At 49.2% G+C, this 27,036-nt stretch overlaps 1 protein-coding gene across 1 annotated transcript in view; it reads right to left on the minus strand.

Moving 5' to 3' along the window:
* Positions 1-24,688: 24,688 nt before the first annotated feature.
* LHX2 (LIM homeobox 2) overlaps positions 24,689-27,036 on the minus strand; it is a 33,013-nt gene continuing 30,665 nt past the window's right edge. Inside the window, exon 5 of the mRNA XM_040083325.2 lies at positions 24,689-24,792. Within this exon, the coding sequence (XP_039939259.2) occupies positions 24,784-24,792 (9 nt within the window). The 3' untranslated portion in view covers positions 24,689-24,783. The remainder of the gene's footprint in view (positions 24,793-27,036) is intronic.

The raw sequence follows: 27,036 nt of genomic DNA on the forward strand, positions 1-27,036 counted from the left end.
GCACGGCACCCAGCTGCCTTCTCTGCAGGGGCAGAGCACAGCTGAGCTCAGGCTGCCCGGGATCACCCTCCCTACCCCATACTATGCACCCTCAGGGAGTCACTAGGCCAAAACCCTGCAGGGAAAATGAACCAAACACACGCTGCCTGTGTGGTACTCAGTGGTACCGTGGCAGCTTCCTCATGGCTCCTCCGTGTCTCTGTGTACACACAGAGTCTGTGTTCCCTGTGGAACTGAGGCGACTGCCCTAGCTGTGTATGACATCCCTCTTTTAGCAGGAGGACTTCTTCACGCAGAGGTGTCCCGGGTCATCGGCTTTACCGCTGCCTGCCTCCTTAGTAGAGACAGCTCTTAGGTGACCTCTGCTGCTGTCCATGCAGACATGTGACGTTCCAGACAGCACCTCACTTTCCCACTAGGAAGCATCCTGTCCTCTCCAGCACTGCCCAGGAACCCCGCAGCACGATCAGTCAGCGCTCAGAAATGTCTCTGGGAGCTTGGCAGTCCCTCCAGCACGGCGGAGCGGGCCGGCCGGCCATCTGCTGCTCCCCCAGCTGACACAGCTTTCCCATGCTCTGTGCTGGCTGTCTTTGCATCCTCACATGGCCACAGCATCCACTCTGCTCTGACAGGCCCATCCCTCAGACCCCAGGCCCTGTAAGTACCTGACACGCACATGTTTAAAGAGATGTGTTGGAAGGGCAGCGCATGACAACGCACCGCAATCTGAAGACAGCCAATCAAACCAATAAATCCCCCCTCGCTCCCCAACAGCTGTAGCCCAATTAAACTCAACAGTTCACAGGTGTTCGTGTAATGACTTTAACACAAAAAAAAGCACGGCTCCCTTTAGGGGCCTTTAAAAAAATTTAGAGCTCTTTAAATTTTATATACCAACAACATCAAACCGAAGTAGGAAATAATAAAGAAGGAAAGGAGATAGAGCAAAGAAAATACACAGTGTCAGCATCAGCAACAGCCTAATTAAACAATAGCCAACAGGAAAACGCACATTCTGCTCACCCAACCATGGTTCTTCTGGAGTTGTGCTGGATGCAAAAGCAGTTTCCTTATATTCCTTTCAGCATGGCTGCACCAGCCCTCTCCATTCATGCAGTCCCTCAGCCTCCCCAGAACAGAGCTGTGAATGAACTCTCGGTAGCAGCGCCAGGGCCTGCAGCTATCACTTCTCTCCGACGCTTTGCCCCGCTCCCTACCACGAGGCCAAGCCTAGGCTGGTCTCCCTGGCATGCAGGGAGGCAGAGCTGCTCACCTCGGGAAGTGACAAACGCCCTCACTAAGGCCCTGATGCAGGGAGCCCCGGGGAAGCTGACACCATGGCTGGTCGGGTTGTCTGCACCATCTGTTTGCTGTGTGCCAGCAGCAGGCTCTTGCGAGGTGCCCCCTTGTTCCTGGGTTTCCTTGCACCTGGCTGGCAGTTCTGGCCACAGCATCGTTACTTGTTAGTAGTTTTCCCACTGATAGCAAGTGTTCCCTCTCCTTCTCACTCACCTTCATTCCCCTGGTTCCCACAGACCTGAAGGCATGAGCCCCCAGCAATGTCAGGATCACAGCTGGGAGCTGCCAGGTCTACTCACTACAGGAGGGATGAGGAAACAGGAAACACAATTCCCATAAACCCAGGGGAGGCTGGAAAAGAACCAATTCTTGTGGGACCCTGCAGGGGTCTGAAGAGGCAGAGTTTGCAATGCCTCAGCTTTGGGGGAAGGCCAGTATAAAGCTTGTTACAGGCCCTGCTTTGATTATGCGTTTGTTTCCCCTAGTGAAATACTGAAGCCACAGTGAATCTGATGTTTCTGCTTTGAAGCAATCCTAGTTTCAGCCCTTCATTCCTATATAAAAACATGAGATCCTCTTATAAAGGAACATTGGTGTCCAAAAGACATTTTTAAGAGGGGCAGTGAAAAGATACTGCTCTATCATGTCAGAAGGTTCTGGGAGGGGAAATCAGTTTCTTTCCATCTTAGGAAAACCTGAGACCCTAAGAAACTGAAATATTTTGAGGCCCCAAAAATCAAATTACAACGCCAGAACAGTGCAGAAGAAACCTTTTATAAAGTCTCTAAGCATGGAAAAGTCCACCTTGGCAGGCCCCTGAAGCCAGGAATTTGGACAGGAGCAATGGGGCAGCCATCCTCTGTCCTCTCTGCTTAGTGGGACTGCAAAATGTGATCTCACTACAAAAGGGAGATTCATAGAGCAGAATGGAGGTCTCTGCTGCCCACATGTCTCAGTCATGCACCTATCGCACCTAGCACACAGGGCCCCTGGGAGATTCCTTTAGGAATTACTGTAATATAAATAGTAAATAAGTATGAATAATTATGTGAGGATGATAACCAGTGATTTAGCTACGAAAAGGCCCCAGGATGCGAGTGCTAATCTCCTGAGATACTTAGCCATCCTTTCAAGATGCATGAAGACATATAAGTAGGCTAATTACAAAGGAAAATGTCTCTTGTATATAAATCTCATCTAAATTCAGAAGTGATGCAAAAAACAAACTGAGAAGATACCCAGAAAAAGTTCAATAATGTTGCTGGGAAAGGTTAATTTTTAGAGACCTTTTTTTAAGATAACCCAGAAGATCCTTAAATACAAAAATAGTTAAACCTTAAATAGCAACTGTAAGTATCACACCAGAAAGGCACTCTAAAATGAATAGAACTATTGAACTGTGGAAGCCTCACGGCAAAAAACACAATTTCATTTTCTTAGTTTAGTTTCAATTTATAATTCACACAAGTAGCTTAAACACGTCGATTTGAGATCAAAACAGAACTTCAGGTTACATAGCATCTGTTCTATAGGAGGGTGCTGTGTGCACTGAGATAATTTTAGATGAATGTGTTATAAACAAGATCTGTGGAACACTGCAGAGTAGCAAGTTTTGAGAGAGAAAAGCACACAGTTAAAATGCATAAATTGTTTAGAATGTTTAGCATGTGGTTGTGAAGCGACCAACCAAGTGATCTGCTTTCCAGAGTAGGACAGCTTGCACAGATGAAGCAGTCGTTTCCTCAGTATTTAATGTAAGACTCGTTCAACACTCAGAGGAACAGCTCCTCACTCTGCAAACTTGGTGATCATAAAGCCAGAGGTTCTAGCCACTGCTTTTGCTCCTTCACCACACCTCCCCAAGCTGTGTATCTAGAAATGTAATGTAATGTTGTATCTTTCTTTACAGTTCTTTTTTCTGCTATGGGAAAAAGAGCATAGGAATTTCTGACATACTGTGCATCAGTTCCTGGATACAAAAGTACTCTACATTCCAGCTCCTCCTTTAGCCAAAACTAGAAGCAAGTTCATGATAATGGGGTAGATTTGGTCAGAAAAGGCATTTCCTATGTTAATGCAAATGATGATGTATGAAAATATTTCCCCCTTTTAGAAAAAAAATTCTGAGATTTAAAAAAATGGTGTGAAACAACCTACAAAATAGAAGACAAAATCCATTCAGTAGGTAATGATAATCATCTTCAGGCTGCAGTGGAACATCTCCCTGAACCGTCTCCTCCTGTACTCGGTTATTTATGGTTTGCTTTCCAGCCTGAGTGCAGCAACTGACACCCAGCCCAGAATCAGCACCAGAAGGAAAGCGGATCCCCAGAGACAGGCACAGCCTCAGCACCCCTTACCAAGCCACCACCACAAGGCACTGCAGGAGCCCCACCCCGCTGTGGTGCTCCTGACCAGCTCCAGGTCACAGCGGGCCTGTGGGGAGCAGCTCATGGCCTCATTCAGCTCAACACCTGGATCAGGTGGCTCTGCTCAGGCCTGAGACACTGGATGGGTTCTCACCCAAGTGAGACCTGTGCAGAACTGCTACATCACCTCGAGCAGGTGTTTGCAGGTACCCGCTGGCTCAGAGATCGGGCTGTGGTGAGGGCAAGGTGCCCATCTGCTGTTTGCACTGGCTGCTCACAGGGCATGCTGTGACCTCCTCCCACCCTTCTCCAGACACCAACCGCTTCCAAACATCCATCTTCTTGCATATTGAGCCAGTGTGCTGTCACCCTCAAAGTTTATATTTAAATAAGCCCTTCTGTTGAACTCGAATTAAATATAGCCCCGTTGAATCCGATACCATGAGAGAACCAAGGTTGGAGGCGAGAGGGAGAATGAGGAGGAGATCACAACTGAACAAATACATTTAAAGCTGTGAAGTTAACACCCAGCTGCACATCTGACTCCGACACACACTGGGGTTGTTTCTTTTCAGTTCAGCTATAGTATTAGTTGCAGTGAGGTCACCCTTGCATGTCCTTCTGCTTTATGTCTTACTAGACAGACACGCACAAATCTTCAAATTTTACAGACAGAATGAAAATTCAGAGCAACATTTGTCTCCCTGACCTGTCAGCACTTACAGCGGTGTCTGACTGACAGAGGTACGAGAGGGCAAGTCAGAACCTCTGAAAAGGCAGGTGTCTCAGGACTAATTTTGGAGCCTACTGACAACAATAACAATCAGCTCTTCGTTAATGTCAGAGAGCAACAACAAAGCCTCCGGCAGCCTGTGCTGCAATTCCAGCCAAGGGCTCATTCTGGGCTCTCTCCTGATGTGGGTGGCCCTGCCAGCCAGTTTTCAAACAATGCTTAAAATGTGACTGGGGAGAGTGGCCCTGCTGGCTGGACCTGAGAAAGGATCAGGTCCTTTCCGATCAATGTATGCATATTAGCAAAAATGTAATTAAGGAGCCCAGGCATAAAAAAAATATATCAGAAAATGTGATCATAGCAGTAAAGGAGACAACTTGTACCGTTGTGGTAAGAGAGTTCACAAGAAGTAATACAGTAAAGATAAAAACCAGATCTCCAGACCTGTGGGATTCAGGTGTTCAAATCCACTGGGTTATGTCTTTAATGCCTAAAACTTTTCATTAGGTTTCAGGATGAACAGCTTCTAGCAGCAGAAGAGATTTCATCCAGGTCAGTCAGCCACAAAAAGACTCATCAGTCATCACATGATAACCCTGACTGAACCAGCTATATATATTTAAGATACCAGTCCCATTAGTTACACTGTAAGGAACCAAGCCAAGCTGTTCCTATTTCTGTCCCAGTATCCTAAAAGCTAGTCCAGCCCTCCTCTGCTCTGGCTGACTGACTTCCCTTACAGCTACTTGTCTTTGACAGCGATGAAATCCACTACGCCCAGTTCCAAACTGGGCAAGGAGCAGCAGAGGGAAAAGCAGGTGCAGTGAACCAGCTGGGCTGGCAAGAGTTAACGCTGCTGAGTCCTGGTGCCTATGGACTGTCTGCAGCACGGATAAAACGCTGTGTGGAAACATAGGACAGGCAAGCCCTGCTTTGTCCTGATGCAATCTCTTCAATTATTTTTTGTGTTGTGTATTTTACAAAGGATAAATCAGGGAACATTTCAAGAAATGTTTTCTTATTCTAAAACTTATCAAAATATTGCTGACACTGATCCATGGCTGGGAATGTCATTCCTGAATAAACATGATGTCATTCTCATTCCATTCATACTTCTCCTGGACAGCTGCTGTCAGCCTCAGTGAAGAAAAATGCCACCTCACTGGTGACAGCTGCCACTTGAGGTACTTTGTGTATCAGCCTCCATAGGAGTAAAAAAAAAAAAAAATAGTCAGTCATGCACATGCTATTTAAAGTCTGTTGCATCTTGATGAGAAATGCAAAAGTTAATATGGGGCAGGTTGCTCTCTGTCAAAAGTCTGGACAATGAAGAATAAGGAACTTTTCTGGTCTCACCTTCCTAAGAGGCAAAGCTCAGGCAAGGCCCTCACACCTGTGCTTTAAAATAAATTTATATTCTTATAAATACAGTATATAGTATACAGTATATAGTATATACTATATACTATATACTATATTTGATTTTAAATAAATTTATATTCCGATAAATCGTATCACAACAAAACCAATGAAACAATCACAGTAATCCCAAAATGGTTTGGGTTGGAAAATGCCTTAAAAACCATCTCATTCCCCACCCCTGCCACAGGCAGAGACCAGGTCACTCCAACACCCATCCAGCCTGGACTTGAGCACTTGCAGGGATGGGGCATCAACTATTTCAGTTCCAGCACTGGAACTTCTTGCTTTTTCCAGTACTCCAATCACCTTTGCAATTGCTGGCACCCAGCTCTCCTGCAATTGCCGTAGGAACTGTTCTGGGCTGGGGTAGCTCTCCAGTTGCTTTCCAAGCATGGAGACAGACAATCCCTGCCCCAAAGAACGGCCCAGACTAAATCTGTTTTCTGTTCCTTCTGGCCTCCAACTTGTGCTGCTGCTTCAGTGTCAAAGGGGCAGATGTATAATCTGGGAAACTTTCCAGATGCATCTTGAGCAAAGCAAAGCATTGTGAATCACTGGTACTAAGCAGGATCTTTCCATCTGTCACAGTACCCCTGGCAGCACTCACCATGCACTCACAGTACACACAGGATGACAAGCACCTCATGGAGGGGACACCAGCATCCACCAGTGCCAGATCCTCAAAGAACAAATAAGTAAGTGCTCTTGTCTTGCATGCTGTGGTTTTCATCACTCAGACTGTGCCCCAGCAGCACTACTCTGTCCCCCAAAAGAATGGCAGAGAGTCCATGCAGGGCAGGAGCACCTTTGTACCCATAAATGTTGCATTAATAAGTTTCTTTCTAGTACCAGGCCATCACTTTAACTTTTATTACTTCTCCTGTCCCATAAATGCTCTCAGGTGCTCTTCCAAGGAATCTGAGCACATTGCCAAACAGAGAAGAATGACAATGACATGGCCTCTGGCTCTCCCCTGAAACAGCAGCTTTTCTGTCATCCCCTGGAAATGCTCCAGTTTCTTTACAGCTCTGGAAACGTGGCTCAAGCAAGGTTGCCAACACATGTTCCTCTGTGTCAGACATGACTCTGATTCTGGAGCTGTGAGGAGCCTGTCAGCTATCATTCTGCCAGGAATACCACAGCCCTGGCTCCCCTGCTTTCAAATTCAGTCTGCGTTAGGTTGAGTAAGAAGAGCTGACAGGTATCTGAAAAAACAATAGCAGCTCTTGCTTTAATTTGCATGCCTAGCCTTGAAATCCTTTGTCACTAACTCAAGTGGGCAGTGGATAAAAACTACGTGAAATATAATGATGCAATTCACATAACTGCACAACGAGAACACCTCTGCACCCAACCTCACACTTCCCGATGCTCTGGTGCAGAATTCTTGTGTGAAAGCATCAGGAAATAAGTGGATATCTAGCATGCTGGAGTCCCCTGGTCAACACGAGGTTTACTGAGTCTCCTGACAGGCTGCCCAGCTCCCCAGATTTCAGAGTGACATGTCCTTTCTTTAACAGGTTCAACCCCACCCCTGACCTTGCTGGGCCTGCCTCCAGCATTGACCCACACCAGGCCACCTATGGCATTTCAAAGAGAGAAAGAAAACCTCCGGGCAGGCTTTTTTGTGTGTGTGTGCTGTCTCTGCCTGGACACAGATGTCCTCTGCTTCTTGCCCAGCTCTTCCTGACAGCCGGTGTTTGCAGATGTCTCCCCGTTCCGGCCCGTGCCCCAGCACGGCCGGGAAGCCCCCGCACCCCCCGGGCAGCCGAGCCGGCCCCTCGCACCTTGCGGCGGGACGGAAACGAGGAGCGCCAGCACCTCCACATGAAACACAGCCAAAAGGCGCAGCACTCACCGATAGAGGACTTCCAGAAACCTCGTTTTAAATCAGTACGGCTGGACTCCGCTCCACGGCTGAACTCCGCTCCACGGCTGGACTCTACTCCACGGCTGGATTCTGCTCCACGGCAAACCCCTCCCTGCCCACAGCCCAGCTCCCGCTGCCGTCTGCCTGCCTGGCAGCCGCCGATCCCCACGGCGCCCAGGTGTGACACACACCAAACCCCACGTCCCTCTTCATAAAGAACCGTGACCCCGCCAGCCCGAGTTCCAGGCGCCTGTGCACCCTCATGGCCTCCGCCTGCCCCGATCAGGGCCGAGCCCACCGCGGGGAGCCACCGAGCCACCCCCCACACGCGCCTGCAGCCGGTTCCCCGTCCATCCTTACCTGGTGTCGTCTTCTGGGCGGTGTTTCCAAACACGATGCCCACGACAGGTCGCCTGCTGCTCCGCTGGTTCCCCCGGCACGGCCCGCGCTGCCCTGCCGTGCCCTCCATGGCAGGGGCGCTCCCCTCAGGGCACAGCGCGGGGCTGGCGCCTCACGGAGGCTCCCGCCATGACGCTGCACGAGGGGTCACTGAGCGAGTTCTGGGATTTTCTTCCCTCGAGGATAAAATTCTCCCTTCGCAAAGGCCACCACCTCACCCAAAGCCCCTTGCACCTGTGGAATACCGCGGCTTCGTCCGGCAGCCCCTCAGGGTCCCGAACTCTGTGGGACGCTGCTCGTCGGAACATGGCGGCACCGGCGGCCCCTCAGGAAGAGCCCAGAGCCCCGCTGCAGCCGCTGTGGGCAGCCTGTGGTGGGCAACGGCTGCCGGCCCAGCCCCGGCTCCTCACAGCGGGACCCGCGACGGCTCTGAACCCCCCGGCACTTTCCGCAGGGCAGGGCTGGAGCGGGGCGGCGGCTGTGGAGGAGCCGCTGCCCTCACGGGCACGGCCGGCCGGGGCAGCGGCGTGAGGGAGTCCCGGCGGGGCTGTGGGAGCAGAGCGGGGCCCGCCGCTCCCGGCCCCGGAACGGCCGGGCGCCGAGTCCCGAGGGGACAGGGCTGCCTCCATCAGCGAGCAACGCAGGGCCTGAAACCTCAACAAAGGAAAGCTCTAGAAGAGTTAATTAAAGAGTTCCAGTTCCCTTCGACGCAGCCCCATGTCCTTTGTGAGCACAAAACGAAGCCTGGGCATTCCCACTGCTAATTATGAATAAGTTGAAGAGCTCTTTGATATTACTGCTGTGGTTCAGGCTGGTGCCACGTAGTGCAGATAACACCCACATAAAACCCCCGGTGGGTTGGCTGCAGCCTCTCCCCTCCCCAGTTCTGGTCATTTACATTGTGTTTTCTTTATGTTGTGTTTCTTTCATCGACTTTGTTTTTTGTTCAGTTACATGTGTTCTGTTCGTGTCAGTTGCATGCAAGTTTCAGCGTCAGTCTGGGTATTTCTAGAACTAAAGCTGTAACTGTTTTCTCCAGAAAATTCTGAAAATTGCTGCAGGTCTAGCCCTGTACTGGCAACAGGGAAATTACAAAGATTTTTTTTCCTGTAAAAGGTTCCTGTATTTTTCCCTTATCCAAGTGATTCTGCAGGTGGAATACAGAAGGTGCCAATCTGTGCAAGGCCGTGGCTGCAGCACGTGTTCTGTCTTTGGCCAAGGTTCTCCAGAGGCTCTCCCAGCTCCCGGCTGCTCCGAGTGCTGCGAGCGGCTGCTCAGGGATGTGTGACCATGAGGAACGCGGCTGCAGAGCCCAGGAACACGGGCTGTTCTTCCAGAGCTGCCTCTGCTCCAGGGCTTGCTGAGACACTGAGTGCTGAAATACGCGGCCACCTGCCAGAAAGGGTGGGCAGGAGATGGCAGTCGCACTAACACTGCCCCTCGGCGCTCCCTGCCAGGGCATCCAGCATCGACGGCTAATGCCAGCTCCACACGGGATGTGCAATTACACACGGTGCCAGCGGCCTGAGCTGGAGGTCAGCTCGATACATGGTCAGTGTCACAAAAAAACAGCATTCTGGACTTTAGTTGGGATAAATGTTGCAAACACATGGTGACCGTCAGTGGCTCTGCAGGCTGCGTGGAACAGCGGGCGAGAAAATGGTGTCACAGAGGTGGGACTCGAGCTGTTTTCTCAGTGCCATCACGCTCAGGACTCGCCCCTTGCAGCCAGCCTTGTCAGTTTGCTACAGACCTGCCCTCACCCCCTCTGGCGAGGCTGACCCAGGGCATGGCTCGTGTTGGGCGTTGATTTCCTGCAAAATTCCCCGTGAGAAGCACAGGAGCAGCTGTAAGATGTTCCTCAGGTCTGCTCCAGAGAGGTGACACTGGCCAGCTGTCCACAGGCCACGCTGGACCTGACCTTCCCAGCTCGGCTAATCAGGGCCAGCTGCCACCAGCCCCAGCGCCAGGATCCCACCGGAGCAAGGGAAGCCGAGAGCGATATCTGTGCAGGGGAATGACTGCTTCAAACGGGGACAAAATCAGAAAGCAGGAAATTAGAGCTTCAACCATAAAGTTCAAAGAACACGGGGAAAAAGCATGAAAAATAATTTTGACACTTTGAAGTAGAACTCAATTGTTCCATTAAACTGTATTTTTAATAAAAAATAACAATAACAGCATTCCAAATATCTATTTTATAGGCTTTACTAATGTATATTTTTTTAATACATGTCAGAAATTCTTACTTGAGGCAAATGCAATATTTATAGAAAGCAAGAGACTTCAAAACAGCTCCAGAGACTTTAAGCTCTCGATTTATTCACAGATTTAGAATAACTCAGGAATACAAAATGACAAAATGTACATTTTTTATATTGTTTACTAATGTATTGTCTCTTGTCCCTGATCCGTCATTTTCCTGACTGGAGGAAACACATTCAGCTTCTTCGCTCCCTTTAATGCTACACATTTCTGGAGGGAAATATTCCCATTTGGTGAAAATCTATCACAATTCTGTCTCGCAGAATATCACTCCCAGAGAATTATGTGAAGATCGTTAATAAATACATTTTTGCAATGACAATCATTTCTTCTTTGGTCACGGTTTGTATCTATTATTCGCCTCAGCCTCCCCATTTCCCAGAGACAGCGGCGGTGAGAGTCAGGAAGAGCGGATGTGGCAGAGCTCTGGACGAAAGCTGAAGGGAGGCTCTCCAGAGGTGATGGAGGCAGGGAGGTGTCGGTCAGCAAGCCCCGTGCCCGCAGTGCCCGGACAGCTCCGCGCTGTGCAGCTCCTGCCCCGACGGGCGCCGCTCCCAGCACCGCGCCCGGGGCTCTGCCCCTGCCAGGGCCTGCCCACGGCCCGGGCCGGTGACACGGACAGCTGGCCCAGGGCTCAGAACAGCCCTTCCCTCACCTCTGCACATCTTCCGTTTTCAGAACCAGCGATCCGCACCAGCACGTTGTTCGGTAAGTACATCTGTGTACAATAAATACCTCCTTCTGTTTCCTTGAGATGCTCTTCAGCCTGGAGGCGCCTCTGAGAGTGCAGAATTTCTGCTGGTTCCTTCTGCCCTTTCACTTGGAGGTGACGGGTGACAGTTTCACTGTGCTGCCAGTGCTGTACCCAGGAGTGGCACTGTCCCTTCTCACGGGGTTTTTCATGGTGTGACAGTGCACCTACATTTTTTACAGCCAAACCTAAACAATGCTGGAATGGAGCACTGAGAAATTTCAGAGCAGCCAGTCTCACACCCCATCTGTGCACAGCACAACATCACTCCAAGGAGGATGAAGGGAAAAGCCTCCAGGAGCCTTGCAGCACAAGCTGAACTCTGCTGTCCTGAGCTCTGGTGGAACAAAGTCGTGATGTTCAGAGCAAATACCTCATCAGTGAAGTTTCCTGGCCAACACCATCTTCTGCTCACAACCCATGAACTCTTTTTACTTCCTTCTTTTTATTTCCACACCAGGTAAGTTTCAGAATGAAAATTATCTGATATTCTTCTAAAAAGTAATCTGGCTTCTGATTTTGGGGTGTAAGTTTATTTTACATACTTCACTGTGTGCCTACCAGAGGACGCTGGGAAGCAAAGGAATTTGACCCACATACACAAATAACTTTATGTGCAGCACAGGGTTATTTTTCTTTTCCAGGAAAATCCTGGATCGGAATTAGTCACAAAGACACGCTACCCTGGCACAAGATAAGTCCACACTCTCCCAAGTGTGCTGCTGCTGAATCAACAGCGAGAGCGCTCAGGCAGCGCCGGGCTGCGCTGGACACACAGCCATAAACGCTGGATGTTTGCTGCACACCCCACGGCAGCCACGGTGTGCTGTGAAAGGTGCAACTGCTGGAAGATGAGCAGCACACACTGTGAGGGTTTCTAGTCTCATTCGACTTTTCCTAATGTTTCTAACTTCTACCACTGTGTGAGATTTCTTTTACTGTTAGAAATAAGTGCTTTTAAAACTGATGCATTTGCATTCACGAGCCCACAAAAGAGTGACTCAAAGCCCTAAATATCAACCACTTCAAACTAAGAATAAGTGCTAGGAATTTTTTCCCTGCTGTCTCAACTATGATTCCTCACTCAGTATCTTGAGTCCAGCAGCTGGGCTTTAAGAAAAACCAGAACTTGTCCAATGGCATGTGACAAAACCATGCGAGTTGTTAGAAGTAGAGCCAGAGGGGGGGGGAAGAGGCTGGTGAGTCAGCTTGTCACAGAAACATGTCTAGAGTTTAACTGGCTGTAAAACCCAACAAGGGCTCTGTGTTCTGGGGCACCAGGCCAAAACACGCTCAAGAGCCTCCGTCTCCGGATGACAGAAGCTCTATCACGCAAACAAACTGGGGCAGTTTCACTGCTGGCACCTTTAACCTGAGTTATTTGATTTTATTTGTCCCGAGATGCTCAAACCCACTGTTTTTCACAAAACCCGAGGACAAAGCCTTGCTGACACCAAAATCGGCCCCCATGCTCCCAGCTGCTGCAGGAGCGGTGCTGTCACCAGTCTCAGTGCAGCAGCTGGATGGAGGAGCAGGGGAAGGCTGCTTGTGCTTCGGACAGGCTGGATGAGCAGACTCCACCAGCTCCTGGCCCAGGGGAGCTCCTTTTCTCCCTGCTGCTCTGTCTTAGCAGGATCTCACATTCTCACATCTTGCTCCAGCGCTCATTCACAAGGCTGACACGTATGGCTGTACCCTGTGTGGCCCCTGCTAATTCATGACAACACTAGTGACTGACAAGAGCTGGCACCTTCCCCATCGACACACACTCCAGGCCAGCATGAGCAGCAAATCTATGGTCGAGGAGTCTCTTAAAGAAAATGCTGGAGTGAGTGCTTGTGGCTGCATTGTGCAAGCGCTGTTCGAGAGCCTTGGCTCCCGGGGTTGGAGCGTGTGAGCTGACGTTAATATTAAAGTACAAATCTAATGCTCCAGCTAACATAGGCAGCTGCTGCTCGAGGCCAAGGGGAGAGTTCTGAGCAGAGAAGTCCCCGCAGCCTGTTAGTTCTCGGGGAGGCAGCAGCCTGGTCCTTCCGGATGTGTGCCCTGGCTCAGCGCGCAGGTGTGAGCCCTGCGGGGCTGGCAGCTCCCTGCCACACGCTGCCGGAGCACTGCGCTGCCCACGCTGCCCTGCCCCGTGCTGGGTGACACTTCGGCCAGCAACGCCCCGCAGCTGCTAGTGGGGAAATAGGTCAAGCAAGAAAAGGGATATTTCTACATTTTTGCGTGTACAGATAATCAGTAATTAGACGTCTTGGTGTGTTCTGTATTATCCTCTCTGGTGTCACTGTCTGTCCCTAAAAGACCAGTGTTTCCTGCTCTTCCTCCCTTCCCACAGAAAGCTGTAAGTGACATCTGTGCAGGTAGGGAACAAATTTTGTTCCACCAACTTCTGACACATCAAACCTGACAAATATACAAGAGATGCAAGAGTAGCTAATGCTGTGTGCTCATTGCCTTTGTGCTACATCGCCGCTAAGGAGCATATAGAGGGGGCCAGTCCAGAGCAAAACTATTGTTTGCAATTGCCTTTTCCTTTTGACATTTTCATCATATGTTCTTTGAGGATTCTAAATCTCCTGCAATGTCTTTACAACACAGCTGCGAGGAGGCAACATCTAAAAAGCTGAGGAAGAAAATGTCCTGCCACCTGGGAGCAGCACTCTTCATCTCCCCAGTGACGTTCAGGAGTCTTGGGCCACTCTGGCTCTCTTCTCTTCCACTCTGATATTTTTCAGTCAATGCATGCCTGATTCTTTTTTTTGTTCTTTCCTGAATTGCAGGTAGCTTTGAAAAAACACGCATGAACCAGCCCTGCCAGGTGAAAAATAAAGACTCCTGATTGCTAGCATTATTATTATACCACTAGACATTTTATTAACACTAAAGTGTGACATTTCCCTCCAAAGAAAGGCCTTCTCCTGCCCTTCTGCATGGCTACTTTATTGAATCCAAACTCAGTTTCCGAGGATCCTCACCTGTTTAAACGCCGCTGTATTTCTAAAAGCAATTTAACCTTTCATCTTTTATGGATGGATCCTTTTTTAACAAAAATCCTATAGGGCCATTTTTCTCCTCATCTCCTTGTGATCTCAGCGATATTACGTGATGTAGCTTTTGAAGAAGAAATGCCGAAACAGCAGCTTCACCACCTGCAGCTAATGCAGCAGGAAGACGGAAAAGGCAACCTGGAAAAATCCCTTTTCAACATTTCTCTCACAAGCTCCTGGTAAGAATCCCCCAAACCGAGAATGTCTCTTGCATAGAAATGAAGGGCAAGAGCTCAGGAAGGCGAGAACAGCCTGGAGATTTGCCACTTTGTAAAACCCAGGCTTGTTTTCTCTCAATACATCCATGACTCAGACACCACCCAGCTTTAATTATTTATTTTTGCCAATGGCTGCGTGTTGTCCGAGGTAACGGGAACTCCTGGGATGAGGAGCACAACCAGTGCCCAAGAGGTGCGGTGTTCAGACACAGAACAGTTTTCAAGGCATTGTTGGATGATTTTGCTGCTTGCTTGCTCACATGGGACCCTCGGTTCAATAGAACACCAGACAAACTACAGACACCAGCACACATTTTCCTCTACTAAATCCTCTAATCCTGCTTCAGTCCTGAGCACTGGGAAGGATTCAGGCTCTCTGCATGCCAAGAGGTGTTTCTCCTTCCCCCTGCTCAGGCGTGTGCTCGCTGCCAGCCCAGCTGCCCCGAGCCAGCCCCCGGGCAGGGATACACCTTTTCCTGCCCTCACCCCCTCGGCACTGAGCGCTGGCCGGGGCCCTCGGGGCTTTGGAAAGGTCCCCAGCAGGTGCCAAGCCCTCCCCAGGCTGCTTCCTTCCCTGCCCCCTGGGGCTGCCAGCACAGCCCGGCAGGTCACTCTGCTCCTTCCCGCTCCCCTCCCTGCCCTCTGCACAGCAGGCGCCCGTTTGTAGTTTTGGAGCTTTTGCTTCAGTAAAGCTTCCCTGGTCCCACCCGGGAACATCCTCGCACGATGGAAGGTGTTGCTGTGCCTTTCACCCCCAAAAGAAAGCCTGTGCAGCCTCACAGATGTGCCACCTCTAAGCTGCAGTTAAAATCTACATTTATCTGTAATTTACTTTATAAAATACATTAATAAAAGTAATTAAAGCCGCATAGCCAGAGCATCCACCAGCCAAAGAGACATCATTAAGATTCCCCGCACCTGAATAACAAGCGAGGAAAAACAACACGGGGATTTAGAGTTCAACTTGCAAAAGATAACACCATGCATTAGAAGCGAATGAGCCTCCCAATGGGAGCAGCACTAGAGAATGGAAAGAAAATAAAGTAGGGCAGTGTGCCAAATTCAGGAGGTTTTAAAAAAATAAGCAGCACAGCCATCACAAAAGAATCCCCATTTCAGCCCAGCATGGGAGGAAGTATGAACTGAAACCCAACGAGGATTTCCATGTTACTGTCTTAATTTGTAAAGGCTTTGAAAAATAACACAATGCTGAGCTGGTCTTTCTTTTTTGGGAAGAGGGGAGAGGGTCAAAGGGAACTGTATTGGTTATCAAATAATGACAGAAAAAGCTATTCTCTCTGGCTCTCCTAAACTCCCAAGTGACTTGAAGGGACACAAAACACATCCAAAGAAACCCTCACACGGGAAGGCAAAGCAAAGCCTGCACCTTTCCCCAGCGTGCTGCTCTTGTGTCGCCGTGCCCGGGCCCCGTGCTGCGCTGACACACAGCAGCTGTTCCCACAGGGACGGGGCCGCACCTTGAAACGGAGCCGGCGCCTTTCCTGCGCAGGAACACGGGCTTTGGCAGCTACAAAGCACAGGGCAGCAGCGGCAGCATCAGACCCGGGCATTCAGAGCCACTGCTGGCCACTCAGCACCACCGAGGGCTCACACTTATCATTACTCCAAGCTGGAGGGAGTTTTTGCTCCTCACACCCACAGGGACTGGACGTGGAATCTTTTTGTCCATATTGTTGGGGGATGCCGCATTCATCTCTAACTTTTTCTTTGCCTCCTGTTTTCAAACCCGTTCAGGATCTTTGCTTTTCCCCATTCTTACTCCGACAATTTTAATTGTGCAAACCTAGCTTTTCACCTTTTGTTGCTCCACAGATACAGGAGAAGGCGAAATGCAGGTAGAGCACCGCAAAAGCAAAAGGCAGGTGAGCTTTGAAGGAAAAGGGATCTAGGAAAGGGACAAAAAGGAGCATAGAAATGGAGGGTTGATCTCTGTTGTACTCACAGCATGGAGTAAGCCAAGCAACAGCTACTGTACCTTAACTAGGAAACGGGTAGAAAATCAAACCTTCCCCGTGATCAATAGGATAATGGTGAGAGTTTGATTAGCCTTGGAAAAATTACAATAAAGAGAGAATTTTTTCTCTCCATGGGTTGGGTGATTTCCCTGTGAAAGTTTTTACAAGAATGAGGCTGCATATAATGCGTCTTGTTAACCCAAATTACATGCACTCGAATTCCCTCTCTTTCCCCAAAGAAATCAGAGAAGAAATCAGGCGTGAAATGGCATGTGGGTGGGGCTGAGCCGAGCCAGCATCACTCTCATAATTAAACGAGACTCGCTGAGCCCCCACTCCTCGGAGCCTTTCAGTTCTTCCGCTGGGCTCTGCTCGGTGCCCACAATCGGGGCTGTGCTCCTTGTGTACGGGTTTGACGCTCTGTGCAGGCGCAGCAGCCGTGGCAGAGGGGGAGCTTTGGCCTTCCTCCAGGCCAGGGCAGCCTCGGAGCAGCCCCACCCTGCGTGCTGCGGGGGCTGAGGTGTGCGGGGGTTTGGAGGGCCCTGGCCCAGCACACAGAGGTGTTCCCATGTGAGTGTGACACCCGAGAGGGCAGAGCCTGCCGGGAGCCTCCCCATTGCAGCGACACCTCCTGAACTTCGCTTCGTGTTTCTCCTTGTGCAGCGAGGCTGCAGAAGCCGCTGTGGTTCGGAGGGAGGCAATCCCAGGCTGACTGTCCAGAGAAATTGGGGCATTTTCACCACCAGGAGGTTCTTGAGAGCAGAGAGGGGCTGCATCCCGTACTCAACACTCCCTGGAGAACAAGGAACGGCGATCAGGAGCCACCCCCGTGAGGCTGTGCTGCTCCTGTGCCCCGCAGCTCCCTGGAGGTCGTGCACTGGGCACTCGTGCGGGCTCGGTGTCAGGGGTGGCTCTGGCCCCGTGCTGGCCCAGCACACCCGTGTGACCCCTGCCTCCACTGCTGCAGTTCACTGCTGAGCTGTCCCTGCCTGTGCACGGGGTTGGAACTGTGGACTTGGAGATCCCTCCCAACCCAAACCATTCTGGGATTCTGTGATTATAGCTTGAACCGCAATCGGATGCTCTTGGGAACTGTAATTCCCAACCCCTGGTATGAAATCCTAGAACAGAATCCCTGTTTCCCAGACAGCACAGAAAAGAGTGTGTGAGGTTGTTACTATTGCTAACAGCGACGGAACCCCTGCTAACGTCAATGCCACCGATGTGCAGGCTGCGGTGCCAGCAGGACCGCGCCTGTCGGGTGGGGCCCGAGCACACGCACCCGGCACAGAGCCCTGCACAGTGCCAGGACACCCAGCCGAAGGTGGAAGGAGCGCTTCGGCCCCTCTCTCACAGCCGACAGCGGAGCTGCCGGTAGAATTTAACGGCAAGATGGATGTTCGGTTACGAAAAACAAGATGTTGTGACTCTCCGGCTTTGCCGTATGTTTCCCTGGGTAGGTGCAGAGAGCTGCCGCGGCTTCCGGGCCTGCGCTGCTCCGGCCCTCTGGCCCCGCTTGTCCCCGGAGCCCGGCGGTCCCGCGGGGCTCGTGTGTGTGTTTGTGCCGCTGCCGCGCTGGCACCCCGCCTGCCGGGGCTCCCTCCCTCCCCACGGCTTTGTCCGCGCCGCTGCAGCGCTGCCGGGGCGCTGCTGACGCAGGGCTGCAATAACGAGCGAGCAGCAAAAGCCCTGGGGGAGCGAGCTGGGACAATGCGCCCCCGGAGCTGCCTTCCCCGGGGAGCGGGGACGCAACAAAGGAGCCCAGGGCACAGAGGCAGGCAGGTGGCACCGGGGAGGCGGCAGGTGGGAGCCACGCAGCGCCGCACAAAAGATGAAAAGAGGAATGGAGGGAGGATATGAAGCTCGAAGAGATGCTCGATCTAGGCCGAGGGAACGCTGGAGAAGGAGCCACGTTTTAAGGCCTTTGCAACAATAGGTTGTGAGGAGGTCTGCTTAAGAGAGGATCAGCTTGCCTCCTTGACTGGCAGCTGCTAAATGTGTCAGTAGCTCAAAAGGGGATGTTTCCAGAGCGTGCACCTCGGGCTGCCCCTGCTGATCCGCTGCCTCGGGTCAGGTATATTTTATACGCTATAAAACAGCAGAATTTCCAGCAGTTCCTGAGAGTCTCCCCTCCTCGGCACTCATCAAAATGCGCTCCTCATTCACAGTCTCCTTCTGACACTGGGAATATCTCAACTCTTAGCAACAGGTGATGACAGGGCATGACACGTTGTATCAGTGTTTCACTCTCTGGAAGATTAAGATTGGATTTCTCCCACTTTTGCATTAATGTCCTGTGAGATGCACAGGGCTCAGCTTGCAAGAAAAGTGTTGTGTTTCCTGGCCGTGGATATATGGCTGAGCTCTGCAACAACACAACCGCCCTGTTGGTAATCCCTTCATGTCACCTTCAGACCTTTACTGGGGGTCGACAGTGCCTTGCTTTGACAATCCAGCTGCCACGCCAAGAACACAAAAACTCATTTTTCATTCACACCCCCTTAAAACAGCAGAGATGGTCTTGTGGAAAGCACGGGCAAAGCTGCTTTTTTAAAGAGAGATTTTGTACAACAGAGTAGTTGTGAGGTGACGTGGGGGTTCCCAGCCAGCTCTGCCTGCTGTGGGCCAGGGGCTGCTGGGGCAGGCACCACCTGGTAACACAGCCTGGCCAGGGGCTCACCTGATAAACCCCCACAGTATGTGCTGCAGACTACTGCTTTTAGTCTTGATCTGTGTCCAAAAGCAGTAAGGAGAACAAAGCAGGTGTTATTTAGGTATTTACTTCTTGATCTTCCTATAGCTAAACGTTCCTAGAAGCTGTTGGGAAATCTGAACGCCAGCTTGCTTCCTGGTGCTGTGCCTCTGTGGAGAGGACTCTGAGCCCAAAGCAGGAGCTCTCTTCAGTAGCAGGAGAATCTGGAGATTTAGTGCTAATCCAAAGAAATTGCTGCAACTGGGCCCCATCAGCCCGTTTTTGGAAATGAATGGAACGGTGGGGATGGACAGGTTTGGCACACAGGACCCAGCTGGGGGGGGGGGTGTGTCTGTCCCACCACAGGAGCTTTCCCAGGGAGGTGACAGCTCTGCACACAAGCGCTGCATTCCCCATCCCTCCTGCAGAGCCCGAGCCTTGCAGCCTCCCCAAGGAATCCGTTAGCTGGATCATTAACAGTGATCAGCCATGCAAATGGCAAAATGGTAACCAGTTATTAACAGAGGGCTCTTTTATTGTTTCTAAAAATAGGTCCGTGCAGTGAGGTGTGCTCTTGTTCTCTGTGCACACATAAAGAGAAACTGCAGAGCAATAAACGTTAGTATTTAAAAACACCCAACTTAAGAAGGGCACTTTCACCATAACTTTCCTCTTTATGGAGGAATAACAAAGGATCCCTAAGCTGCTATGGTTCTACCGAGACTATAAAACGATTGTGAGTTTAACTGAATCTTTCCTGGGTTTGAAGGTATAAGATTAGTGTCTGTCAAGGGAATTGGCTTTGTTAATACTTGAGGTTCAGTCCAGCTGCATTTTCCCTGCATTTTATGACATCTGGTTTTGTCACTTTCAACAGTTTGGTAATGCACCAAGATAAGAAACATACTCAGAATTAAACTCTATTAAAGGAGAAACTGTGTTTAGAGCTTCCTGTTCCAGGCTTTGTAGTGTTGGAAACTCAGCAGCCAGAATCGTGCGGCACCCGTGCAGTAAGTGACATTTTCCTTGTCAATTATTCATATGTAACAACAGATCTGCTGCTAAGTAAATACATTTAATGAAGAGAGCCCGCTTACGGCCGCAAAGAGCAGTTTGGGGCACAAAGGCAGCGTGTGCAATAGCTGGGTTTGTCTCCACATTTCTGGCTGAGCGCTGGGCAGTGTGAGAGGGCACACAGCCCTCTGACACTCCCACACCTCTCCCCTTCCTGGAGCAGCCAGGGGAGGGTGGGATGGTCAGCTGCTGTTACACACACCAGAGCCAGTTTTCTCCCTGACCTGTGCAGGAGTCTGAAATCGTTCCTCAAACCAAAAACCTTCCTGGAGGCCAGAGGTGGCATCAGCTCTACCACAGTGAATGACTTCTCCTCACCCCGGGAATGCTGCGCTCCTGACCTCCAGGCCGGCTGTTCTTCCCAAACACTGCGCACTGGGTTTTGTACACACATGGGTCTTTGCCTTCTTTCACTTGTAAAGCTCCTCGCACTTCACCTGTCTCTCAGGGAAGGCAGAGGACACACTGCTCCTGCTCTCAGGCGTACCTGTGCTGGCTGTGTTGTTTCCCACAGCCCTGCATCACTGGTCCCGGCTTTCTCACCTCCAGGTACCACACTTACGCCCTAGTGCCTCCTTCCTGGAAAACAGAGATCCCCCTCAGCACCTTCCAATCCGAATTCCTCTGAGTCCGCGGTGTGGGATTGATTTGTGCCTTCTCACACATCTTGAAATCCCTAAAGGGAGGTGCAAGAGTTTCTGGTTTCTGTTCTCCAAAGTAACGTAAGCCAGCCCTGCTGTCGTCAGCCGGCCGGGTCAGCAGCAGCCAGGACTCGGAGGTGAGGCTGGAGGTGCACACGTATGGTCACACTCATCTGCTGCGGTGCCATTTTCTCATGGCCTCCCACGGGAAGTGTAACGATTTCACTTTGCCTTTTGCCTCGCTTTGGCACTGTTCGCTCAAGGACTTCAAAGCACTTTCTCAAAATAACAGTAAGTAACCTCTGGCCAGCCTCGCTGTGCTGGCCACAGAGCGTCTGCGGTGGAAGGAGGCAGGAGCGCTGCCCCGGCCTCTGCTCCAGCCAACAGGCAGAAAAAGAAGGAACAGAAATACCTGGAGTCCTGCCAGAAACACATTCTTCCCTCTAATGCCTGGCATCAGCTCCAGTATGGCTCTAGAATTAAAATGGATTATATTTTATGCAGATCTTGTAAAAGCAGCCCAGCTTTCAGTCCGTTCCAAGGCAGCTGACAATGACGGTACCTGTGTGTGAGTGCCTGCAACACACCTTGTGCTCCCAACACAGATCCCCAGGAGCTGGAGCTGCTTTGTGAGGGAAAAGTTGTTCTACAAATAGCTGCCAATGTCTTCTCTGAGACTCCTGTTTTGTGCAGGAATAGCCAGAAGGGAGTCGGGAGAATCCTGTCAGTGCCAGTGAGTGTCGGTGTGCACAATCTATAACCTCGGGGATAAAACAGAGCGGTAGAAAAGGAGAGCATGGACACAAAACATGAGTAGGAACCATCTGCACTCAGGGAGCTGAAGAGTAAGGAATAACAGAAAATAGCATTGTACAGCTTTTAGATTAATCTAACGTGGATTCCTGAATTCCACACACACAACGGGGGCAGAACTGGAAAAGACATAGAGAGAAACGAAGGCCGCAAATGGCCCTCGTTCCGTTAAAAAGCCTCTCAGAGTGTGGGTGGCTGGGCTTGTTTCTGTAGCATGAGTGACACTGGCTGTGGGGACTTCTGCTGTCACTCAGCGCGTGGGGAGAGGAGTCGGCGCCAGCGGGGCTGAAATGGAGAAAGTCTGGGTCTGCATTAACTCGAGGTGACTGAACAAGGTGGCAGGAACACCCATGACTGATTCTTTTAAGCACAGCGTCAGCTCCAACAGGCATCAGCAGCTGGCAGGGCCCATCTCAAGGACTCTCCTACACGCCCTGGCCAGGTGAAAGTGAGCACTGCAGCCAGCACTGGGGGGAAGAGCCTCCCTCCAAAGAGAAGCACAAGCTCCTGGCCAAGAAACCTCTCCTCTCCCCAGTCCATGGCGGCTCATACTTGTCTGCCAGCATCTCGGAAACGGTCAGATCATACAGGAACAGAAATAGATATAAAAGCTTTTGAGCTACTTCTAAGGGATTTGTGCATGTGAACTAACGAAGGAGAGTCTGTGGTCAGCAGGGTTAAATCCACCAGACACAGCCTGTGCTCCAGCAGAAAGTGGGAAAGAGCTGAAACTGCCTGTCTCGGATAAGCATAAAAGTAATGGTAAATAAAGTGTCTTTCTGCCTCAAAATGTTTCCTAGGACCATTAACATATTCTCAGAAGGTCTAGGTTCAAGAGATGAGATATCTTGGGGAACTTGGTCCAAGAAGTGATGTCTCTTTACCCTCTTATCTGTCTGTGGGTGACAGACCAGCCTCTCAGAAACTGCTCTTCCCCAAGTTCCCAGAACCTCTGCCCAGACCTGGGCGAGACTTGGCATCAGCTTCTTGCTCAATCACAGCCTGCAAGGCCATATTACAGAGTATGTCTTTTGCTAGTCTTCATTTCCAGAGGAAAGACAGCAAAAATGACTGAAGAAACACAAGGAAATGTTGTGGGAAGGCAAAAGGAGTAGTTGGTGAAAATGCAGTTTTTGTAGGCTGGAGGTTGAAATCAGGAAAGAATACTTGGAACCTGTGCACTCTGAGATGAACAGGAATATGTCTCGGACTCGTTCCTTCCTTCAGTCATCAAGGAGAGCTGGTAGGATCTGTGCCTGGAGGGCCGCTGGGAGCATTTGGGGGTTAGCTCTGTCTAGGGAAGGATTCATCTCTGCTGTCTGCTGCAGGCTTCGGCCAACACAAACAGTGCATGGGTTAGAGCTCCTGATCAGCGACACCCCGTATCCCACCGGTACACCCCTGGAAAGGCAATACCCCCTTCTAGGAACGCTGCGTTACCAAAGCCTGAGGGTCTGCCCACTGGTTTCGAGTAGTAACCAAGGAACATTATACTCACAGTAATTACTGTGCCATGGATGGATAACAGCCTCGGTAGTTTTGTGTCACTGCAAGAAAAACACGTGGCTGTTTGTGTTTGCAGGGCTGCAATCCATTGTGGCTTTCCAGCACAAATCACCCCGGGATGTGGATGCACTGGAGAGAGGCATCGCTGAGATTTATCAATTAAAACAGGTCACCACAGAGCAAAGTCACGCTTTCCAAATATTTGTCCCTCTTGTTTTGGCTGCTTTTTCCCCCCCATAGCTACTGAGCTAAACTATGCAGGGGAAAGAATAGATTCTTTAACAAAAAGCTTAATTATTTCCTTTTTTCTAGATGTCGTTGCAAAAGTGTAACTTCCTGTTAAGTGCTGAATTTTACAATGTAATAAATTGATAAAGTGGCATGTAAACAAGCTGTGTAAATATATGTGCAGAGCCATGCCTTTTACAGGGGAAAGAAGAACTTGCACAGAAGTGGTTTTCTCCAGAAATAATAATTTACGCAGTGTTATGCATTAGTACAATAAATGATATTGCAAGGTCTGAATTTACTGACAGCAGGTTGTGTATTTTAAGTACTATGTTTTGCTCAAATTTAAACCCCAAAAATATTTACTGGCCTTAGATGCTATAAAAATCCAGTTATTAGGCCAGAAAGAGCTGCTAACATTGTACTAGCCTGAGCAGAAATCCATTAAATGCCCAGTGTATCTTTTTACCCAGTCCTTGAGAAAAGGAATTGTCAAATTGATAAATGCCACTCAGGGCCCTGGTCCAGCTCAGCTCTGATTTTCCCGGGTGCAATGAGGGTACGGAGCACTTGTTTCATGAGTCTGAAGGGTCGGGGGAGGGTACAGTTGCAGCAGAAATGGCAGTAATATAAATTCCTATCTATTAGGCCCGTCGGTATTTGCAGTTTCAGTGGAACGCTTCTGGGGCTGGGCAGTCTCTGGCCACGGACGGGTGCGATGGAGGCAGGAACTCGTTCGGCGTGCGCCCCGTGCTGCGCGCAGCGCTGCTCGCCGGTGCCTCACCGCAGCCTGTGCCCAGCCGGGGAGAGGCGCCCCGGAACAGCGCAGCCCCTCCGTCCATCCACAGCCGGCTTTCAGCCCTTCGCACCGGGGATGGTGTCAGCCCCGGAGGGTCAATCCCAAGGGAGCAGGAGAAGCTCCCTGCGGGCGCGGAGCCGCCCGGGGGGTGACAGGCTGTGGGCAGTGCCGCGGCGGGACGGACAGAGGTGCGGAGCGTGGGCACCGAGGGAGCGGGGACAGACCCGGCAGTGACACGGCTCAGCTGCTGCCGGCAGCACCGGGTCAGCCTGCGGGACAACCAGGGTCAGGGACGTGGCAAGCACAGAAAAGTGGGAAAAAGCCCTCCTTCTAAGCTCCGGGCTTCCCTCCTCACACTGGTGCTGTGACCCTTCCTGAGGGTAATTGATGTCAAATTGTATTTTAAAAACTGCGACGGAGTGATGTAATTAGCACTGGCTTGCTGAGGTTAGAAACAAACAAAACAAAATTAAAAATCATAAATCACCTACTTTCAATTAAAATCCCTCCTTCCGAGCATTATTAAGTCCCTGAAGACCATAAGCATGTACACACACAGCTTCTTCCAGTCACCTGGGCATCTCTGGCATCATCACACCCAAGTACGAAGCCTGATTCTTCTTTTGAGTTGTGTCTTTTTCTCCTTTTCCTTTAGATGAAGATTGTTCTTACAGGTGCCTAAGCCTCCTTCCGAAAGACAAAAAAAAAAAAAAAAAAAAAAAGCAGAATAGCAAACACTTATAAGAAAGCAGCCTAATTATCTGGGGGTTTTAAACAGCCAGGAGGAAAAGATAGTTTGAAAACCAAAATATCTTGGAGGCCCCTTCTGCATCCATAGTATATTTGATAAATTGACTTTTGCTTCCAGGGCACACATTCAGCTTCTTCATTAGTATAATGATCCTTGGTCTTCTCTTCCCAAATTTAGAAAATTTGAATAAAAAATAAGTTTTATGAAATGTAGCCATTAATAGAGTCAATACATTTTAAGCTGTGATTACACATCACTTGCAGCAATCCCGTCCCTCTCTGCTGCAGATCAAAATATATTCAGCATTCTTAAAATACATTGTCCTTCCTCTGTTTGACAAGAATAATCCAGTGTGCTGGTGAGCACCAAGGTGACCTGAAAGTTCTTCTAGCACATATTCCTCTCTTATATTCTGCATTATGTATGAACTCAGAGACAGAATATCTGCATTATCTTAAATAAACTAGGTAAAATGTATTTCAAAAAGCTTCTTGAGTCAAAAAGTAGCAAATCATTGTATGTATTTCCATATTTGTATAGTTTCATTATATTCTTGTTCTAAGTTACTATTAAGTCTCTTTCATATTTAAAAAATGAACTACACACCTATCATGCAAAATGTAAAGAAGTATGTTCAACTAGTTCAAATTAGATATACAGTAAAAATACACTTCCAAAGAAATATCATTTCCATTTTTGTTCATGTTTTTAACAGAATTTCAGACTAATACATCAAATGTGGAACTGTACAAGAATGTGAAGAAACATTAGGATTGCAGTAGTAAAAAAATGTACAGCATTCAAAACCAACAAGCTCTAAACAACCAAACAATACCACAGGATTGAAACAGTCATGGGGACAACATAGGTCATCGGAGCCAGAGTGAATCCTAATGCACCTACATAAAGACCCTACATAGAATATTGTCTCTTATTTATATGCAAAATCCCTGATTTGATTAAACCAGACAATTTCTCTAATTGTCTCGTATAGGTTTCAGATAAGATTAACATGAGAGTATTCTCCTTCATGAAGGTCAGGTGTTTGAAAAGGCAATATTGGGAATTGATTTGAAAGGTATTTCCATCCACATGGATTCAGGTAGTTAAGATACAAGATCACAATTAACAGCAGTACAGTTTTAAAGAACCATTGGAATTGTTCTCCGCTACATTTGCCATAACACTTCAGATTTCAGGATTCAGAATTTTTTAACTGTTCACAGGTTAATACACAGGGGTTTAATTATGGGCTGTAACCATTTAACAGTGGACCAAAATTGCCTTTTAAATCAAGAAAATATCCAGCTTAGCATGTAAAAAAAACCAATAAAATCTCCAAGGTGATTGACAATGAACAAAACATTACAAACAGCAGAATCTCCGTGTCAGAACAGCTTTGAAAGGAAGATATGTATCTGTTACAGTCCACCAACCAGCACAACATCCTTATTAGACATTTGGATTACGAGGAAAAATGTCCTGGATAAACCTGTAACATTTATAAATTCAACACAGAGTATCTGTTTTAGTGTCTCCTCACTGTGCATAAACTCAAAGGACCCTGTCAGCCCTGGGTTTGGTGACCAGACCCCAATCCCTCTTACAGATCTCAGCTAGTTCCCATCTTTGAGGACTGTCTTGACTCACCAATAGCTGAAGTGTAAAAACAGGTTAATAAATGACCTAATTATGTCAGCTTTTCTGTCCCATAGTCCTCATGCTCTGAAATCTCTCCCTGATCTCGATAGGAATTTGGCTTGCACAAGAATAGCAAATTTGCAGCTCAGAAAGATGAATAAATGTAGCTCTTTTAAAACCAAATCACAGTTAGGAAAGAGTCGAGCCCACGAAATCATCTTCAATGCCCTGAGAAGGGCAAAGAACACAAATCTTGGCACCTGTCTTGCTGTTTATTTGGAATAATCTTTTGGTAATTCTGATCCAATGGAATGAGGGATTAGTTTTAGAGAGCTGGCCAGTACAGCCCAACATCTGACTGAAAGAACTGATCAGAACAGGTTTGAAAAGGAACAACCATCTGCATCTTATGTACCACTCCAAACCTCTAAACCTTCTGGGCAAACAGCATAGAGTAGACTCGTTCTTATACGTATTGAAACTTTGCTGAGGTATTTCTTTTATTACAGAAAAGCAACTTTAAAAACAATAGGAAAAAA

The sequence above is a fragment of the Hirundo rustica genome, chromosome 20 (assembly GCF_015227805.2).
Source record: "Hirundo rustica isolate bHirRus1 chromosome 20, bHirRus1.pri.v3, whole genome shotgun sequence".
In the NCBI taxonomy this organism is placed as follows: Eukaryota; Metazoa; Chordata; class Aves; order Passeriformes; family Hirundinidae; genus Hirundo; species Hirundo rustica.